At 35.3% G+C, this 13,699-nt stretch overlaps 1 protein-coding gene across 1 annotated transcript in view; it reads right to left on the bottom strand.

Annotated features, from left to right (window-relative positions):
* LOC149224281 (putative rhamnogalacturonate lyase B) overlaps positions 1-7,648 on the bottom strand; it is a 480,785-nt gene extending 473,137 nt beyond the window's left edge. The window contains exons 1-2 of the mRNA XM_089386062.1: positions 7,235-7,648; positions 7,090-7,140 (exon numbers count right to left, since the gene is read on the bottom strand). Of these exons, the coding sequence (XP_089242188.1) occupies positions 7,090-7,140; positions 7,235-7,395 (212 nt within the window). The 5' untranslated portion in view covers positions 7,396-7,648. The remainder of the gene's footprint in view (positions 1-7,089; positions 7,141-7,234) is intronic.
* Between the last annotated feature and the right edge of the window lie 6,051 nt (positions 7,649-13,699).

The raw sequence follows: 13,699 nt of genomic DNA, 5'->3' as shown, positions 1-13,699 counted from the left end.
CTTTAAACCATCCATCTTAGCTTCTACATCTTTCCTTAAACCATCCATCTTAGATTCTGTTGTTTTTTGTGCAAGTGACACTTGTTGCACTTGGTCTCGTAATTTTGATATATCATGTTGCATTTCTTCCTCTTCTTCATGAGTCATGCTAGAGCTTTCAAGTTGCTTACTAGATGTTTGCATTTTTTTTCCTCAGGGCATCAATTACCGATTCAAACTAATTTTTCAAACCAAGTTTATGCAAAAATTTATAAAAAAAACTATACACATTTTTTCACTTTGTAGAAGCTTGATATTGAATCTGATGTATCTCTGCAATTTCGGATCATCCAATTCTGAAATTGCGACCTGTAGTAGCCCTCTGTGTCCTCTTTCCAATGCCACCAGTCTGATCCAAATTGGATTCTCCAAAGAAGAGTTATGCACAATCTCCCAAGATGACCTGATTATAGACTAGTTCAATAGAGCGAACTTGTACGACGTGCCACGAGTCACTGTTTCGACCTTTGGCTCTGAAAAATATACACAAGAAACTACAGTCCGTCCTCTTTTTGTACCTTCTTATGAAATTTCAATCCGATGCTCAGAGAGAAAGTTATGACGATTTTCCCCAGGTCACCTATTTGGAATGTAATTCAAGAGTCTGCAAAAAGACCAACTTCCTCAGATCATATCTCCGCAAATATAGCGCGAAAAGCTCTGAAATTCAAACCCGAGATTCAGCGCGATTTCTTCTCAAATGGGTTTTTTTAGCTTCTGAAACGTCGCAGAAAAAAGTTATAGCGAAAATGCCATGATGACCTGTTTGGAGCAGCGAAACCCTAGAATCCAAAGCTCTAATACCAAATGTAATGAAACCAGCTCCAAAAAAGATAGAAAAGATAAATCAACGCCTTAGAATTCGGCCTCTTCGAGGGGGCAACCTCCTTTACATTACATAAATGAACAATTCTTGGATAATACAAATGACAAAAGCTCCTTTCTATATATAGGAGTCTAAGTAGTCACAATATAACCCATCCGACCTAACAATAATAATATAAAGCCACAAAAATAACAATAGAGGGATTCTATGGGGCACAGTAATAACAATATGGAGACAATAGGAGCACAACAATATTAATAAGGGATACAACTACAATAGTAATGGGGTAATCACTAGTATTATAGGGACCCAACACTCTCCCTCTACCCCCTCCTCTAAACAGTGAGAATTCTCCATCTTGTTCTTCTTCTGCCATTATAGTTTCTTCAGAGTCAGTATAGGGCTCAACCTGCAAGGTTATTCCCTCTTCCTCTGGTTCCTCTATCAATGGACTATGAGAGGGAGTTCCTACTTTTTCTTTCTCACCGGGTATTCCTAGTTCTTCAACTACAAAAAGCTCCCCTGTGGAGGTGAAAAAGGTCTTCTCTCCTAGGACTATTTTGGTGGATGATGTAGGAGAATCTTCTGATTGAGTTTCTACCCCTTGAATTCCAAGAATCCTATGGTTGGGAGTATGAGTCTGGGATGGAGGTGTGTCTTTTCTAATTCTTGGTGGAGTAGGTGGAGTTGTGGGAATTGAACTTCTGCCCCTAGCTATAAATCTACCCCTAGAATCTCTCTCTATGCATGTCATTGTTTTGTTTTGTTGTTGTTTTTTTTTTAATAAATGTAAGAGATAAGGCTACCTAGTTACACTTCCCCCATAACGACGCCAAAATGTTTGGTCAATTTAATGTCCTAAATTGCTCTACATAAATTATCAATCCGGGTATCGTAAACTGATGAAGTGTAATGCACTATATGTGCTAGATGACCCTTCTTACCTCACTGTTTTTGAGTTCTATGTTGTTTTGGGGGTTTGATCTTTTAATTCCTAATGTTCTACAATGTACTTAACAAAATCTTAAATTTACTGCTGCTAAGAATCTAGAGAAATCAAATGAGAGCTAAAAGTGCTTTAGGCCAGGTTTGGAAGTAAAGTTTTAACCAAGAAAATGAAAACAGAGTTTCTCTTCTTGCTATTATGATTGTTTCCAAAACATGAACTAAAAGGACTTAAGACTACTATCCAATCAATTACAAAACCAAAGCTTAAATGAGATATTAAAAACTGAAAATGAGATGGCAGCTCTCTCTGATGAACCAAAAATGAAATACTGAAAATGAGATTACAACTACAGTCTAGTCTATTGCGGAATCAAAACTTGATGAAAAACTGAAAATGGAATTACAACAAAACTAAATGAAAAACTATGACTGAAAATGAAATTGCAACTAATCTACTATAACAGCTAAATGAAGTGCTTTGTCACTCTGCTACACAATTTTGGGAGAACAACCTCCTTGTGATAGCATTTGAGGGATTCAATACTCCATTGTTTTAAGAGAAACTAAAACTGAAAATGAAATTGCAATGAAATTAAATAAAAGACTAACATTGGAAGTGAAATTGCAACTAATCTATTATAACAGCTAAATGAAACGCTTTGTCACTCTGCTACACAATTTTGGGAGAACAACCTCCTTGTGATAGCATTTTGGGGGATTTCATACTTCATTGTTCTAAGAAAAAGTAAGCATAAAGATGCAGAGAAAGACTCATTCATAAATGAAATATTTCACCACTTAGTTTTAAGATGAACCATCAACTGAAAGGGCTTCTGGAAACATTCACTTACAACATGAGTTACTAAACTAACAATAAAATGGCATTGAACAGTTTAATTCAAAATCTAAAGACTAATGAACAGCAAATGAAATGAATCAATCTACGCTACTGACATCAACTTCAAGCTACTGATGAGAGACTAGAAAGTAGTGAAACAAAAGAACTATTCAGTGCTGAGATAAAACTATTCTGAGTTAGTAAGAAGATGACACAAGTTGCATTATGAACAGAGTTAGAAAATGGTTATAAACATCATGGAAAAACACAGTGAATTTACAGTTAACTATGAAAGAAAAATAAAATGTAAAATGTAAGCTTAACCAACACAGGTGCCCTCTGCAAAGGTCTTGGATTATAAGCACTTAATCAACACTCCAACAACGCTTCAAGTATCCATGAAACAGAGTCTTTATATTAAAACAAAGAATGAGTTCTTCAAACTACAGAGCAGAAATCTGAACTTAATACATAAGCAAAAACTGAACTTGTTCTGCGTTCTTCACATAAGTATTTATAGAGAATTATACAACTGTTTTAAAGAGAGAAATAAGCTACAATAAAACACGTAGGCAGGCAAGTATGCGGAACTCTTGTCCTTGGTTGCTTGGAAACATAAATCTTATGATAATGGTTGTTGGATTCTATTTGCGTAGGTCGCAGATAAAGTCCGTGGCCTCAGGAAACTGCTTCGGATCCCATCACTGAAAAACGTGTGCAAAACAAAGTCCTGTTTGCCATAGGTTTCTATGTTTGACTTCCCTTTGACCGGAGTCTTCCTTGTCAATCTAGGTCAGATGAATAGGATATGATCCATGCCCTGCTGTTTTCCAAGCTACCCATGTAGTCCTTTTCCCCTCTTGACACCTGAAACCTACAAAAGCATGGAAGTAGCTGCGGAACAGCCGATTAGCTACAGAATGTGGTTGCGTTCCATACCTAAAAGACAAAAACTTATTCAAATAGCAAACATAATAGTATAACATGTAAATCACTGAAATATACTCCTTAAGGCAATGTATAATGGTTTTTGATGATAAGGATGCATTTTTCATGGAAAAACAGAGAAGGAAGGATGAGAAAAGTAGCTAAGGGAAAGGCAGTTTTGGAACTCAACAGTCCCCGCTAAAAAAAATTGCTAAGTAAACTTCTATTTTTGCAATTTTGGCGTTAAGAAAATATTTTGGCATGAAAACTTAGGAAAAGTGGGTTGAGGAAACTCCACTTAATTTTTAGAGAGAAGGAGGCTACAAACATACTAGAAAAAATAAAACTAATTTGGTAGTGGAATGTGGGGGCCACCCAAGAAGGGGAATTCAAACCCCTTAGGAAAAATTGAACGGAGAAGGGAAAGGAAAGAACTCAAACTAGTGGACCCTGCAAGGAGATAAGGGAGCAGCAACTGTAAATGGAAGAGAAGGGCCTCATTTTGGGATCTTTTGACAATTTGACATTTGAACTTGAGTTTGCTTGAGTTGTTCAGCCAAGTCAACCAATGCTGCTTAGCACAAGGAATTTCCAAGCAGGGATTCCACCTCTACCTTCGGTGAACTTTGAGTGTTACCCTAGGAGAGAAGAAGGAAGATTGTTCCATGCATTTGAAGAGTTATTTCGCAGTCCATTCATCAGCTGGAGTGTGCTTTTTCCTAGGGCGCAAAGAGGAACTCACGGGGTTGAATAAAACCAGCATGAAGTGGAGTCTGCACAGGAGATTTTGCAGAGATTCATCCAATGGAAAGGCGAGTTTCCCTTTTTGTATTTTGCAGGGCTGAGGGTGTTGCATTTTGGAGGGCCGAATTGCCCAAGTCTGGGCCTATGCAGAGGTTTACTGAGCATACTCTGCGCAGTCATAGAAAGCAGAAGAATTGGAGTAGAGAATTGCATGGGTAGGAGGAGAATTCCAATAGTGATTGAAGCCATTCTTCAGCAGATTCTTCCTACAGCAGAACCAGCCAGTAGAGCCACACGCACTTCTTGGGGTCACTGGGGCATGTTGGATTCAGCGCAAAGCCTTTCTGGGCTTTTGTGGGTTTAATGTGGAGAGGCTCCAATTAATTTGGCCGAATTTTCTGAGCACTCTAGGGCGCCAAAACACAGGGTTGATTCCAGCCAACAGCAGCAGTTCTTCTAGGCAGTGTGCAATTCTTTTTGAGGATCTTTCTGGCACTTTGATATATTGTATTGACACCTGGGTTTTGCCATAGCTGGCAGTAGCAAGCCCAGGTTCCATTTCTACTACTGATGTACTTATATTTTCCAAATTAATACCATGGCTCAGATATTTGTCTCCACTCATTCACTGTGTTTACTGATTGTGATTTGTGTTATCAGTATTTTATTTTGTTGTAGCTTAGTGCATGCATTTGATATTCACTGATATTTCCTAGTTAGGAATACTATATTCAAGGCTTCAATTATGACCTTTTGGGGCTATGTAACACCTTAAATCTGCAATTAAATCTTAGTGTTCTGCACCAAAACAGTAAAAGAAACCTGCAGCTTATATTCAAATAAGAAAACTTAAACTTCAAATTTATAATTATTTATGTGAAAACAAATCTACAATTTATTAATTCCCTATGCTTTGCCCTGCAATTAAAGTTGCAGAACAACGAACTAATTGGCCTTAAAATGTGAACTTGAAATCAATGTTTTACAATTGGTTTTAGGTATTCCTCTCGCGAATCTTCAATTAAGTTCAAAAGGTTAATGGTATTCAATGCAATTTTTCCGAGCTTAAAAAGCAACTATGCTTTTTAGGTGATCATTAGCTTGTCCTTGGCTAATGCAATGAATGAAATAGAAAACATTTGAAGCAAATTAGATTATTTGAATGTCACAAGTTCATGTATTTGAGAATTAAACATTTAACTGAGAACCACGTAGGCAAACTAGATAGAGTTCTTATACACGGGTATGCTTCCATTTGTTGCCAAAAGATGTTGATTGGATCTTCATTACTGGGAGTCATAAAAAGAACAAAGTTCCAAGCAAGTTGGACAAATATCAACGTGCTCAAGGATCATAAGGGATAGAAGTAATCACACCAAGACTTACAATTTCCTCACACAAGTCAAAGTATAACTAGGGTAGTGCATGTTGGAAACTCAACCAGTACAATAGTACAAGTGTTTATTCAAACATCTAAATCTCCATTGAAAAGAGAGGGAGCAAGAAGAGGCAAACATGAAGACATCAATGGTTGTCTCATTTTCTTGCACTCTTATTTATAGCCAAGAGAAGATAAGACGGGAGGAGAATCAAGAATAAATTTGACCTTGTTTTAGAAAGCATCCCGAAAAGGAGGAAAGCGCCCCACTTGGAGAAGATAGGACAAAAGAGAAAAGCATGCTGGATAAAATAAGGTGAATCCCAGCTACTTGGTAAGGTGGCAAAGTCAAATTAGAGCCACCAGGTCTACACTTAGAGCTAATCACTAAGGAGGTCTCCATCGGAGGTTTTTCTGGTTATATAGTGTGTATCTAAAGGTGGAATTGTGTATTGAATGGATATTGTTAGGCTGGATCATCATATATCGATGGTGCTTGAGCATGTACGGATTCCCACTCATCCCATCATGCCAAGTGGTCTGAAACATATTATGACCAAGACAACCTCATTTTGGAAAACATCAATTGAGGGCTGAATTTAAGGATTTTTGCTAATCTTTTGCCAATACCTTTAGCATTTACTTTTGTAGAAAATGCACCTTTTACTATTAAACATAAGTATTATGCACATACAAGGCATTACATACAACATAAAAGGGTTATTAGGGCGACCACCATTAGCACAATTTGTCGGCAATAAATGCCTTAAAAATCATCAAAATTGCCCTAGATCAAGTCCAAAATATAACATGCTACCTGGCCCGCATAAAAAGTTTTCAGAGAAAGCATTCAAAATTAGCCATAAAGGCGAGTAAACCAAAGTAGCAACCGTATCAAACCAAAAGATCAATCTGCAGCCGACATCAAACCTGAGATCAGCGGATCAGTAACCCCAGCAATTTGAGAAGGGAAGATTTGCCTTTGGCAGTTATGCTTGATCAAATTTTTGGCTCTTCAATTTAATATAATTTTAAAAAGAACATAAAACAAGCAAACGAAACAAAAAGTAAAAAAAAATCATTGAACCATCTTGGGTAATTGCCGGCTTTAATTCTCATCAAATTTTAGATAAGGGAATTTTCAAAGTTCTCGTCACCTCTTACCCTGTTATACTACATGCTCTAATTATACCAAATTGTACACACTCTCCACATAAAATCACTGGCACACTCTAAAAACAAAAACAAAAACCATGTAGTTTTCATGCAAAACATGTGTTTAGTCACCCGATGATCTGAAAATTCAGACATTGCCTTGAATTACTCGGGATAACCCCCATTTACCATTTCATAACGAAATATTCGACAAATTTGCCTAATTTTACTTACACATCAAACGTATCCTTTCCTCCTGGCTCGTTCCAATTGAGATCCCAGTATCTGCAAAACTAAAAATAGTTAAGCAGATGCTATGACATCGGTAGGGATATAAATAAATAAATGCGGAAATAGAAATAGATTGAAAATAAACGACCCTCTGTTCGTTTCTTTGTTGAGAATTTCGAGCAAATTGTCAAGCCCTCCATAACGTATGCCTGTAATTATCCCCGCTGGTTTTGATATGGTGACTCGCACAATTCCATTATCTAATGTAATGTGAGCACCCTGATCCACAAAATACACATCGCCCCCCATTTTCCAGAGCCTATAGCAGACAATTTAAATGTCTAAGGTTACAGGTTCTTCAATATATGTGAGAGATAGGTGGTGGTTTAGTCAAATATATTCGCATTGGGTAAATCATAACTCGATACTTGTAGTTCGAACACTTGAACAGCGCGCATATGAACCGCCTTTGCGATAGTATTCCATGCCATCAAAGATCAATCAAATTTGATGTGAACTGTGCTCCTTGATTAGTGACTAGCTCCGTTGGATAGGCAAACTTACAGAAGATGTTCTCTTTTAAAAATTCTGTCACTTTATGCTAAGTTGCTGCTTTCATAGTCTTTGTCTTGTCTTAACCCACTTTGTCCACTTTGTCAAGCAATCACTGCACACTGATGTATTTTTTTTTGTATTGATTGGCCACTTGAGGTTGTAGGAGCATTTCATGTTTGGGTGTGCTTTCTTCATTCTTTGGTACTCATTACATGTGGTAGGTACTCATTACATGTGGTATATTTCCTTGCATTTGGTAGGTACTCATTACATGTGGTATATTTCCTTGCATTGGGCCAATAATAACCAGTGTTTAAAATTTTAAAAAATGTCTTTTTTATAATAAAATGATCTCCATAAAAACCATCCTAACATGATAAAAAGAGATGTCAAAAACCACCTCCTCTCTTACACATCTCCTCAAAATCATATTGGAGAAGTGAAACTAAAAACTAAGAATGGAAAAGGAATTAAGACAGCAGTACAAATGAGTATTTTAAAGCTAATTATTCAAATGAATAATGTTTTATTTTATTTTTTAAATAAAATTAAGTTATTTTAATCTAATTAATATCATATATTATTTTAATACATTATTTTTAATTTTCATGGCATTTTCCTCATAGTAACTTCGATCATGGCATTTTCCTTGCAGTAATTTTTATTAGCAATCATAGAAATGATGTGAAAAAGGCATAATAATAATGGTAGTCAAAATTATTTATTTAAATTCAATTAACAATATTTTCTTTTTATTATTATATTTTTTTCAATTTATATTATAAATTTCAAGTTTATTTTAATTTTAATTTATTAATATTAAGTTATACATTTTTTTATATTAAATTATAAAGTGCACTAAATATATTTTAATATTTTTATTTATTAAGTTCATGTAGAGTGATTAGTAGGAGTTTCCTTTTCTCTTGAGGTACAATTCTTGTAAGTGATATATCAAACTTATATCAAGTATATTGTTGTAATGGCTTCAAGTCTTATTGTTGGAGAACCTTGAGCCCTGAAGAATATCTTGCCCTTGCCTATGAGTTAGAGTGTGGGGTGTCTGGCTACATAGAAAAAATAACTTCAATTTTCTCCATGTAACAACCTAAAGTGGCATTTCCCTAGATGGTATAAAAGAATGTCCTAAATATGAGAAGAGGTTGAAAACTTATTGTAATTGATTGTGAGCACATTGGAAACATGTATGTGTAGTGTAATATGGAATGTGATAATGATACAAAACCTTAAAATAGTAAGAAATGAAAGATCTTGTGGTTATTTACAAGACAAATGGAATTGCAAAATTTTTCATTATGTAGCTAAAAATGATAACATATGAATCAAGATTAGATTAATTAGAGGCAATTCAAAACATTTTTTATCAACTTAGGATGTTAAGTTTTTTTCTGCTTTACATGACAAATAGAAGGATGATCTCCTAAGCCCAAAATTTTAAAAACAAATAGTAAATAAATGCACACAATATTATGTCAAAAAACCTAAAACTTTGGCATACAACACCAAAAACATCATTGCATTAGTTACTCACAAATATAACAAAATTGAGAAGGCTTCAACATATAAGGCCTTGGTTGATGCTTATAAGAGTCTTATTTAATAGCCTGGAGAAAAGGCCAAACTAAGATAAACCAACTTAAGATGTTGAGTTTTTGTTTATTCCACATAACGCGTAGAAGGACATAAATACATTCAAACAACTGCATTGAATATTATGCCAAAACACACTAAAGCTCATATATAACATCCACTACGTCATTGCATTGGTTTTCCATTACTTTATATGACACATGGAAGGTCTTTGTATTGCATTAAAGGGTTCCTCAAATGTGAAACAATAAATGGAGAATGTGATGTCGAGGATTAGCTTGAAAATTGAGATATGTGAACATGTGAAAAGAAGAGAGTAAATTAAAAGTGGGATCAAAACTTGCATTAGGATGCTTCCAAAATAGGAAAGCACCTTAAAAAGAATCACCAAAGTTTGTGTAAAGTATTATCTTACAATATGAAGGCTTCTCAAAAGGCAATGCATGAACCATTAAAGTCCTTGCAAACTATTACCAATATAAATAAAGGCATTCTAAAAAACTTGTAAAAAGGCATCCCAAAAAGTGTATTGAATTTGAACTACAATATACAAATAAAATATATAGACAAATACTTTAAACATGGTTTTGTCACTGCATTTGTAAGTGTATTTTGGAGGGTCGGGTGTAAAAGTGAAATAATTATAAAGAACTATTGTGAAAAAGGAAGTTGGATATTGATGCAAATTTAAGAGACATCACCAAAATAAATTAATACCATTAAAAAAATCAATCTAAGTTTCAAAAAATAAAAAATTTGAAACAATAACTAATTAATTTCCCCAAAGATAAGCAAATTAGTGTAACCCACACATTTAAGAGGGAGTAAAAAATAAATGTTCATGGCATGGTAAACGACCAAAGTGAAATACTACTCTTCTTGAAGGCAATCTTGAGTCAAATCTGTGCTTTATTTGAGAGGCATTGTCTAGGGTATCAAAGCTAAATTCAGGTGATTATTTGTTAGGCTTCTCAGGCAGAATACAAGGATTTTTGCAGCACGTTTTAAGTCTATTCGAAGGCCTAATTCAGACCAATATAAAGCAACATTAAAGGCATTTCTTAAGGTGTTAGGTCCCTATAACACTATTGTATCCCCCACATTGTTATTGTTGTGCCCCATAGAAGACCACCATTGTTATTGTTGTGTCCTTACATTATTATTGTTATGTAAGTCCTAATTATATTTTAACCCCTTAGACTCCTATATATACCAAGGAGATATTGTCATTTGAATCATCTAAGAATTGTTCATTTACGTGACATAAAAGGAGGTTGCACCCTTGAAGAGCCTTATTTTCAAGTCGTTGAACTATCTTTTCTTCTGTTTTGTGATTTGGTTACATAACATTTGGTATCAAAGCTTTCGATCCTAGGGTTTTACTACTTCAAATAGGTCATTTTGGCATTTTTTCTATAACTTTTTCCTGCGAGGATTCATAAGTTGAAAATTTTACCACGTGGAGTTGAAATCCTGGTGAACTTCTTCAATAGATCATGATAGTCCTAAATACTTGAACAAATCATGATAGTCTTAAATACTTATTGCAACAAAGATTATCTTCAAAAGAGTAGCAAAAATGGGCCACAAAGATGTTGGTTTATGACTTTGAAATCATCTACAAAAAAGGAAAGCAAAATGTTGTTGCAGATGCACTCTCAAGAACGGATGAGGATGTGGAAGCATTGATCGGTGTCATTTCTATTATCCAACCTGATTGGATAATTGAAGCAAGGTATCAATGGAAGAATGATGAAGAGGTATGGACACTCATTCAAAAGTTGCAGCGAGATTCGAGTGCATTTGATTCATTTATTTGGAAAAATGATTCATTGTGGTACAAACATTGCGTATATCTATGTAATAAATCTAAACTTTAACAAAAGGTTATCTTTGAATTGCACACCTCTTCTATAGGAGGGCACTCACGATTTTTTAAAATGTACCACAGGGTCAAGAAGGAATTTTTTTGGGATGGACTTAAATCTGGTATACAGAAGTTTGTGGTAGAATGTTTAGTTTTCCAACAAAATAAAGTTGAGATAATTAAGAAACCATGTATTTTACAATTATTAGTCATTCCAAGTCAGCATTGGGAAGAGGTCTCAATGGATTTTATCACAAGTGTACCCAAGTCTAAAGGAAAAAGTCCATCATGGTGGTACTTGCTAGACTTACCAAGTATGCACATTTTTGTGCACTATCTCATCCGTTCAAAGACCGTACAGTTGCATTTATGGAAATAGTTCAAAAGCTACATGGAAACCCAAAAATTATTGTAAGTGATAGAGATCCCATTTTCACTGGAAATTTTTGGACATAGTTATTTTATTATCTTGGTACTCAATTAGCTCATAACTCATCTTATCATCCTCAATTTGATGGACAAATTGAGACAGTGAATAAATGTTTGGAAGGATATATTTGTTGCTTTGTATCTAATAAACAAACACAATGTATCAAGTGGTTACCCCTGGCATAATTATGGTATAACACTTCCTTCCATACCGCAACAAAAATGACCCCATTTATGGCACTTTATGGATATCATCCATCGCCCATCACCTCGTCTTTAAGAGACAATTCTAAGGTTCAAGCAATGGAAGATCACATCGAGCATAGACAACAAGTTCTCTAACTCTTAAAGAATAGCTTGACTCTGGTGCATAATCGAATGAAACAATAGGGTAATCAACTTCGTAGTGAAAGAAGTTTTGATGTGGGTGATTGGGTATTTTTACGACTACAACAAAATAAACAAATGTCCCTCAAGAAAGCTAAGAAGGATAATAAATTATTACCCAAATACTATGCCCTTTACAAGGTGTTGCAAAAGATTGGTACTATGGCATACAAATTGGAGTTGCCTGCATCTTCGCGAGTACACACAGTTTTCTATGTTTCATGGTTAAAGAAGGTTATAGAAGCCAAGCTTCCAATTCAAACTATATTGCCAGAACTTGACGAGGAAGGAAAAATCATATTGGAGCCTAAAGCGATCACAGAAACAACAATTTGACATCTACGGAACATATCAATTTCATAGTATTTCATTAAGTGGAAGAACTTACCTGTTGAAGACTCCACATGAGAGGATGAGTATTTTTATTCAGAAACGTCTAGAACTACTCAAGCTTTGAGGACAACACTTTTTTTAAGGACAGAGGCATGTTAGGTCTCTATAATACTAGTGTAGCCCCCACATTCTTATTGTTGTACCCCATAGAAGCCCATTATTGTTATTGTTGTGCCCCATAAGAAGCTCACTATTGTTATTGTTATACCCTTACATTATTATTGTTATGTAGGCCTTAATTATATTTCAACCCCTTAGACTCCTATATATACTAAGAAGATCTTGTTATTTGAATCATCTAAGAATTGTTCATTTATGCAATGTAAAAGGGGTTTCCCCCTCAAAGAGGCATATTTTCAAGTCGTTGAACTATATTTTCTTTTGTTTTGTGATTCAGTTACATAAATTTAGGCCTATTCCTCCCCCCCCACCACCCTCTTGTAACAAGTTCAAAGCCAAGTCTGAGGCTCTTTCTAAGACTTATTTTGGCCTCTATCCTTAAGCAAAAAAATGTTATTTTATATGGCTTCTTTTCATTTGACTTGATTCCAAACACAATGATATTTGAGGTAGAGTTTGAGTTGTTTTAGTGGCCTTCCCTAAGTTAAAAACTTTGACCTATATTAAGGTTGGTCTGAGACTTGTTTTAGCCTATCCTAAGGCACATTGTAAGGTTGAGTTTCTATACTATAAGGCCACAATAGCCCTGTGCTAGTTGCATTTGTTGAGATCTATTTTGGTTGCTTGCCGCAACAATTGAAAGATTGGTTCAAGGGTAAATATCCAAGGGGCATACTTACGTATGCTTCAGTCCCCCTTTAAGGATATATTTTGAGCAAAATCAGAGGTCAAGTTTGAGGCTTTTCTTCTTCTTTATTATGATCTTTCAAATCTACTAAGGTATAAGCTATATTTTGTCTTTTTCTCTTTGTAAGTTTAAACATCAAATCTACAATTAGATCAAACATGCCACAATTCAAGAGGCAGACATGAAGGTTATTTTTTCATGTTTGAGCTCAAATCTAAGCACCATTGCATATTATCTATGATCTGAGCATTATATTGACAAAGACAACAGTAAAGGTTTATTTGTATATCATTGTAAGTGGCTTATTGTACATGGTATGGGATCCCATATTTATTTTTATTTTAGGATGGTAGGGTGGTGCATGGTGGAGAGTGAAGTCTCCCTCAAGTTGCAGCCTAAAAACACTTCAAGGTGGTAGGGTGGTGCTAGGGCAGCATATTGATGCTAGCAGGGTGTTGAAGCATCCTTCCAGTTGGAGTTGGTAAAACTAGGGTGCTGGTGCATTCTTTCAGTTGAAGCTGATAAAACCAAGGGGTTGGAGCCTCCTTTCATTCGTTGCTAGA

The sequence above is a fragment of the Pinus tabuliformis genome, chromosome Q (genome assembly GCF_031772625.1).
Source record: "Pinus tabuliformis cultivar Carrire ecotype Pingquan chromosome Q, CPIR1, whole genome shotgun sequence".
Lineage (NCBI taxonomy): Eukaryota > Viridiplantae > Streptophyta > Pinopsida > Pinales > Pinaceae > Pinus > Pinus tabuliformis.
Note: the sequence above shows the minus strand (reverse complement) of the source record. Positions and strands in the feature narration are given on the sequence as shown.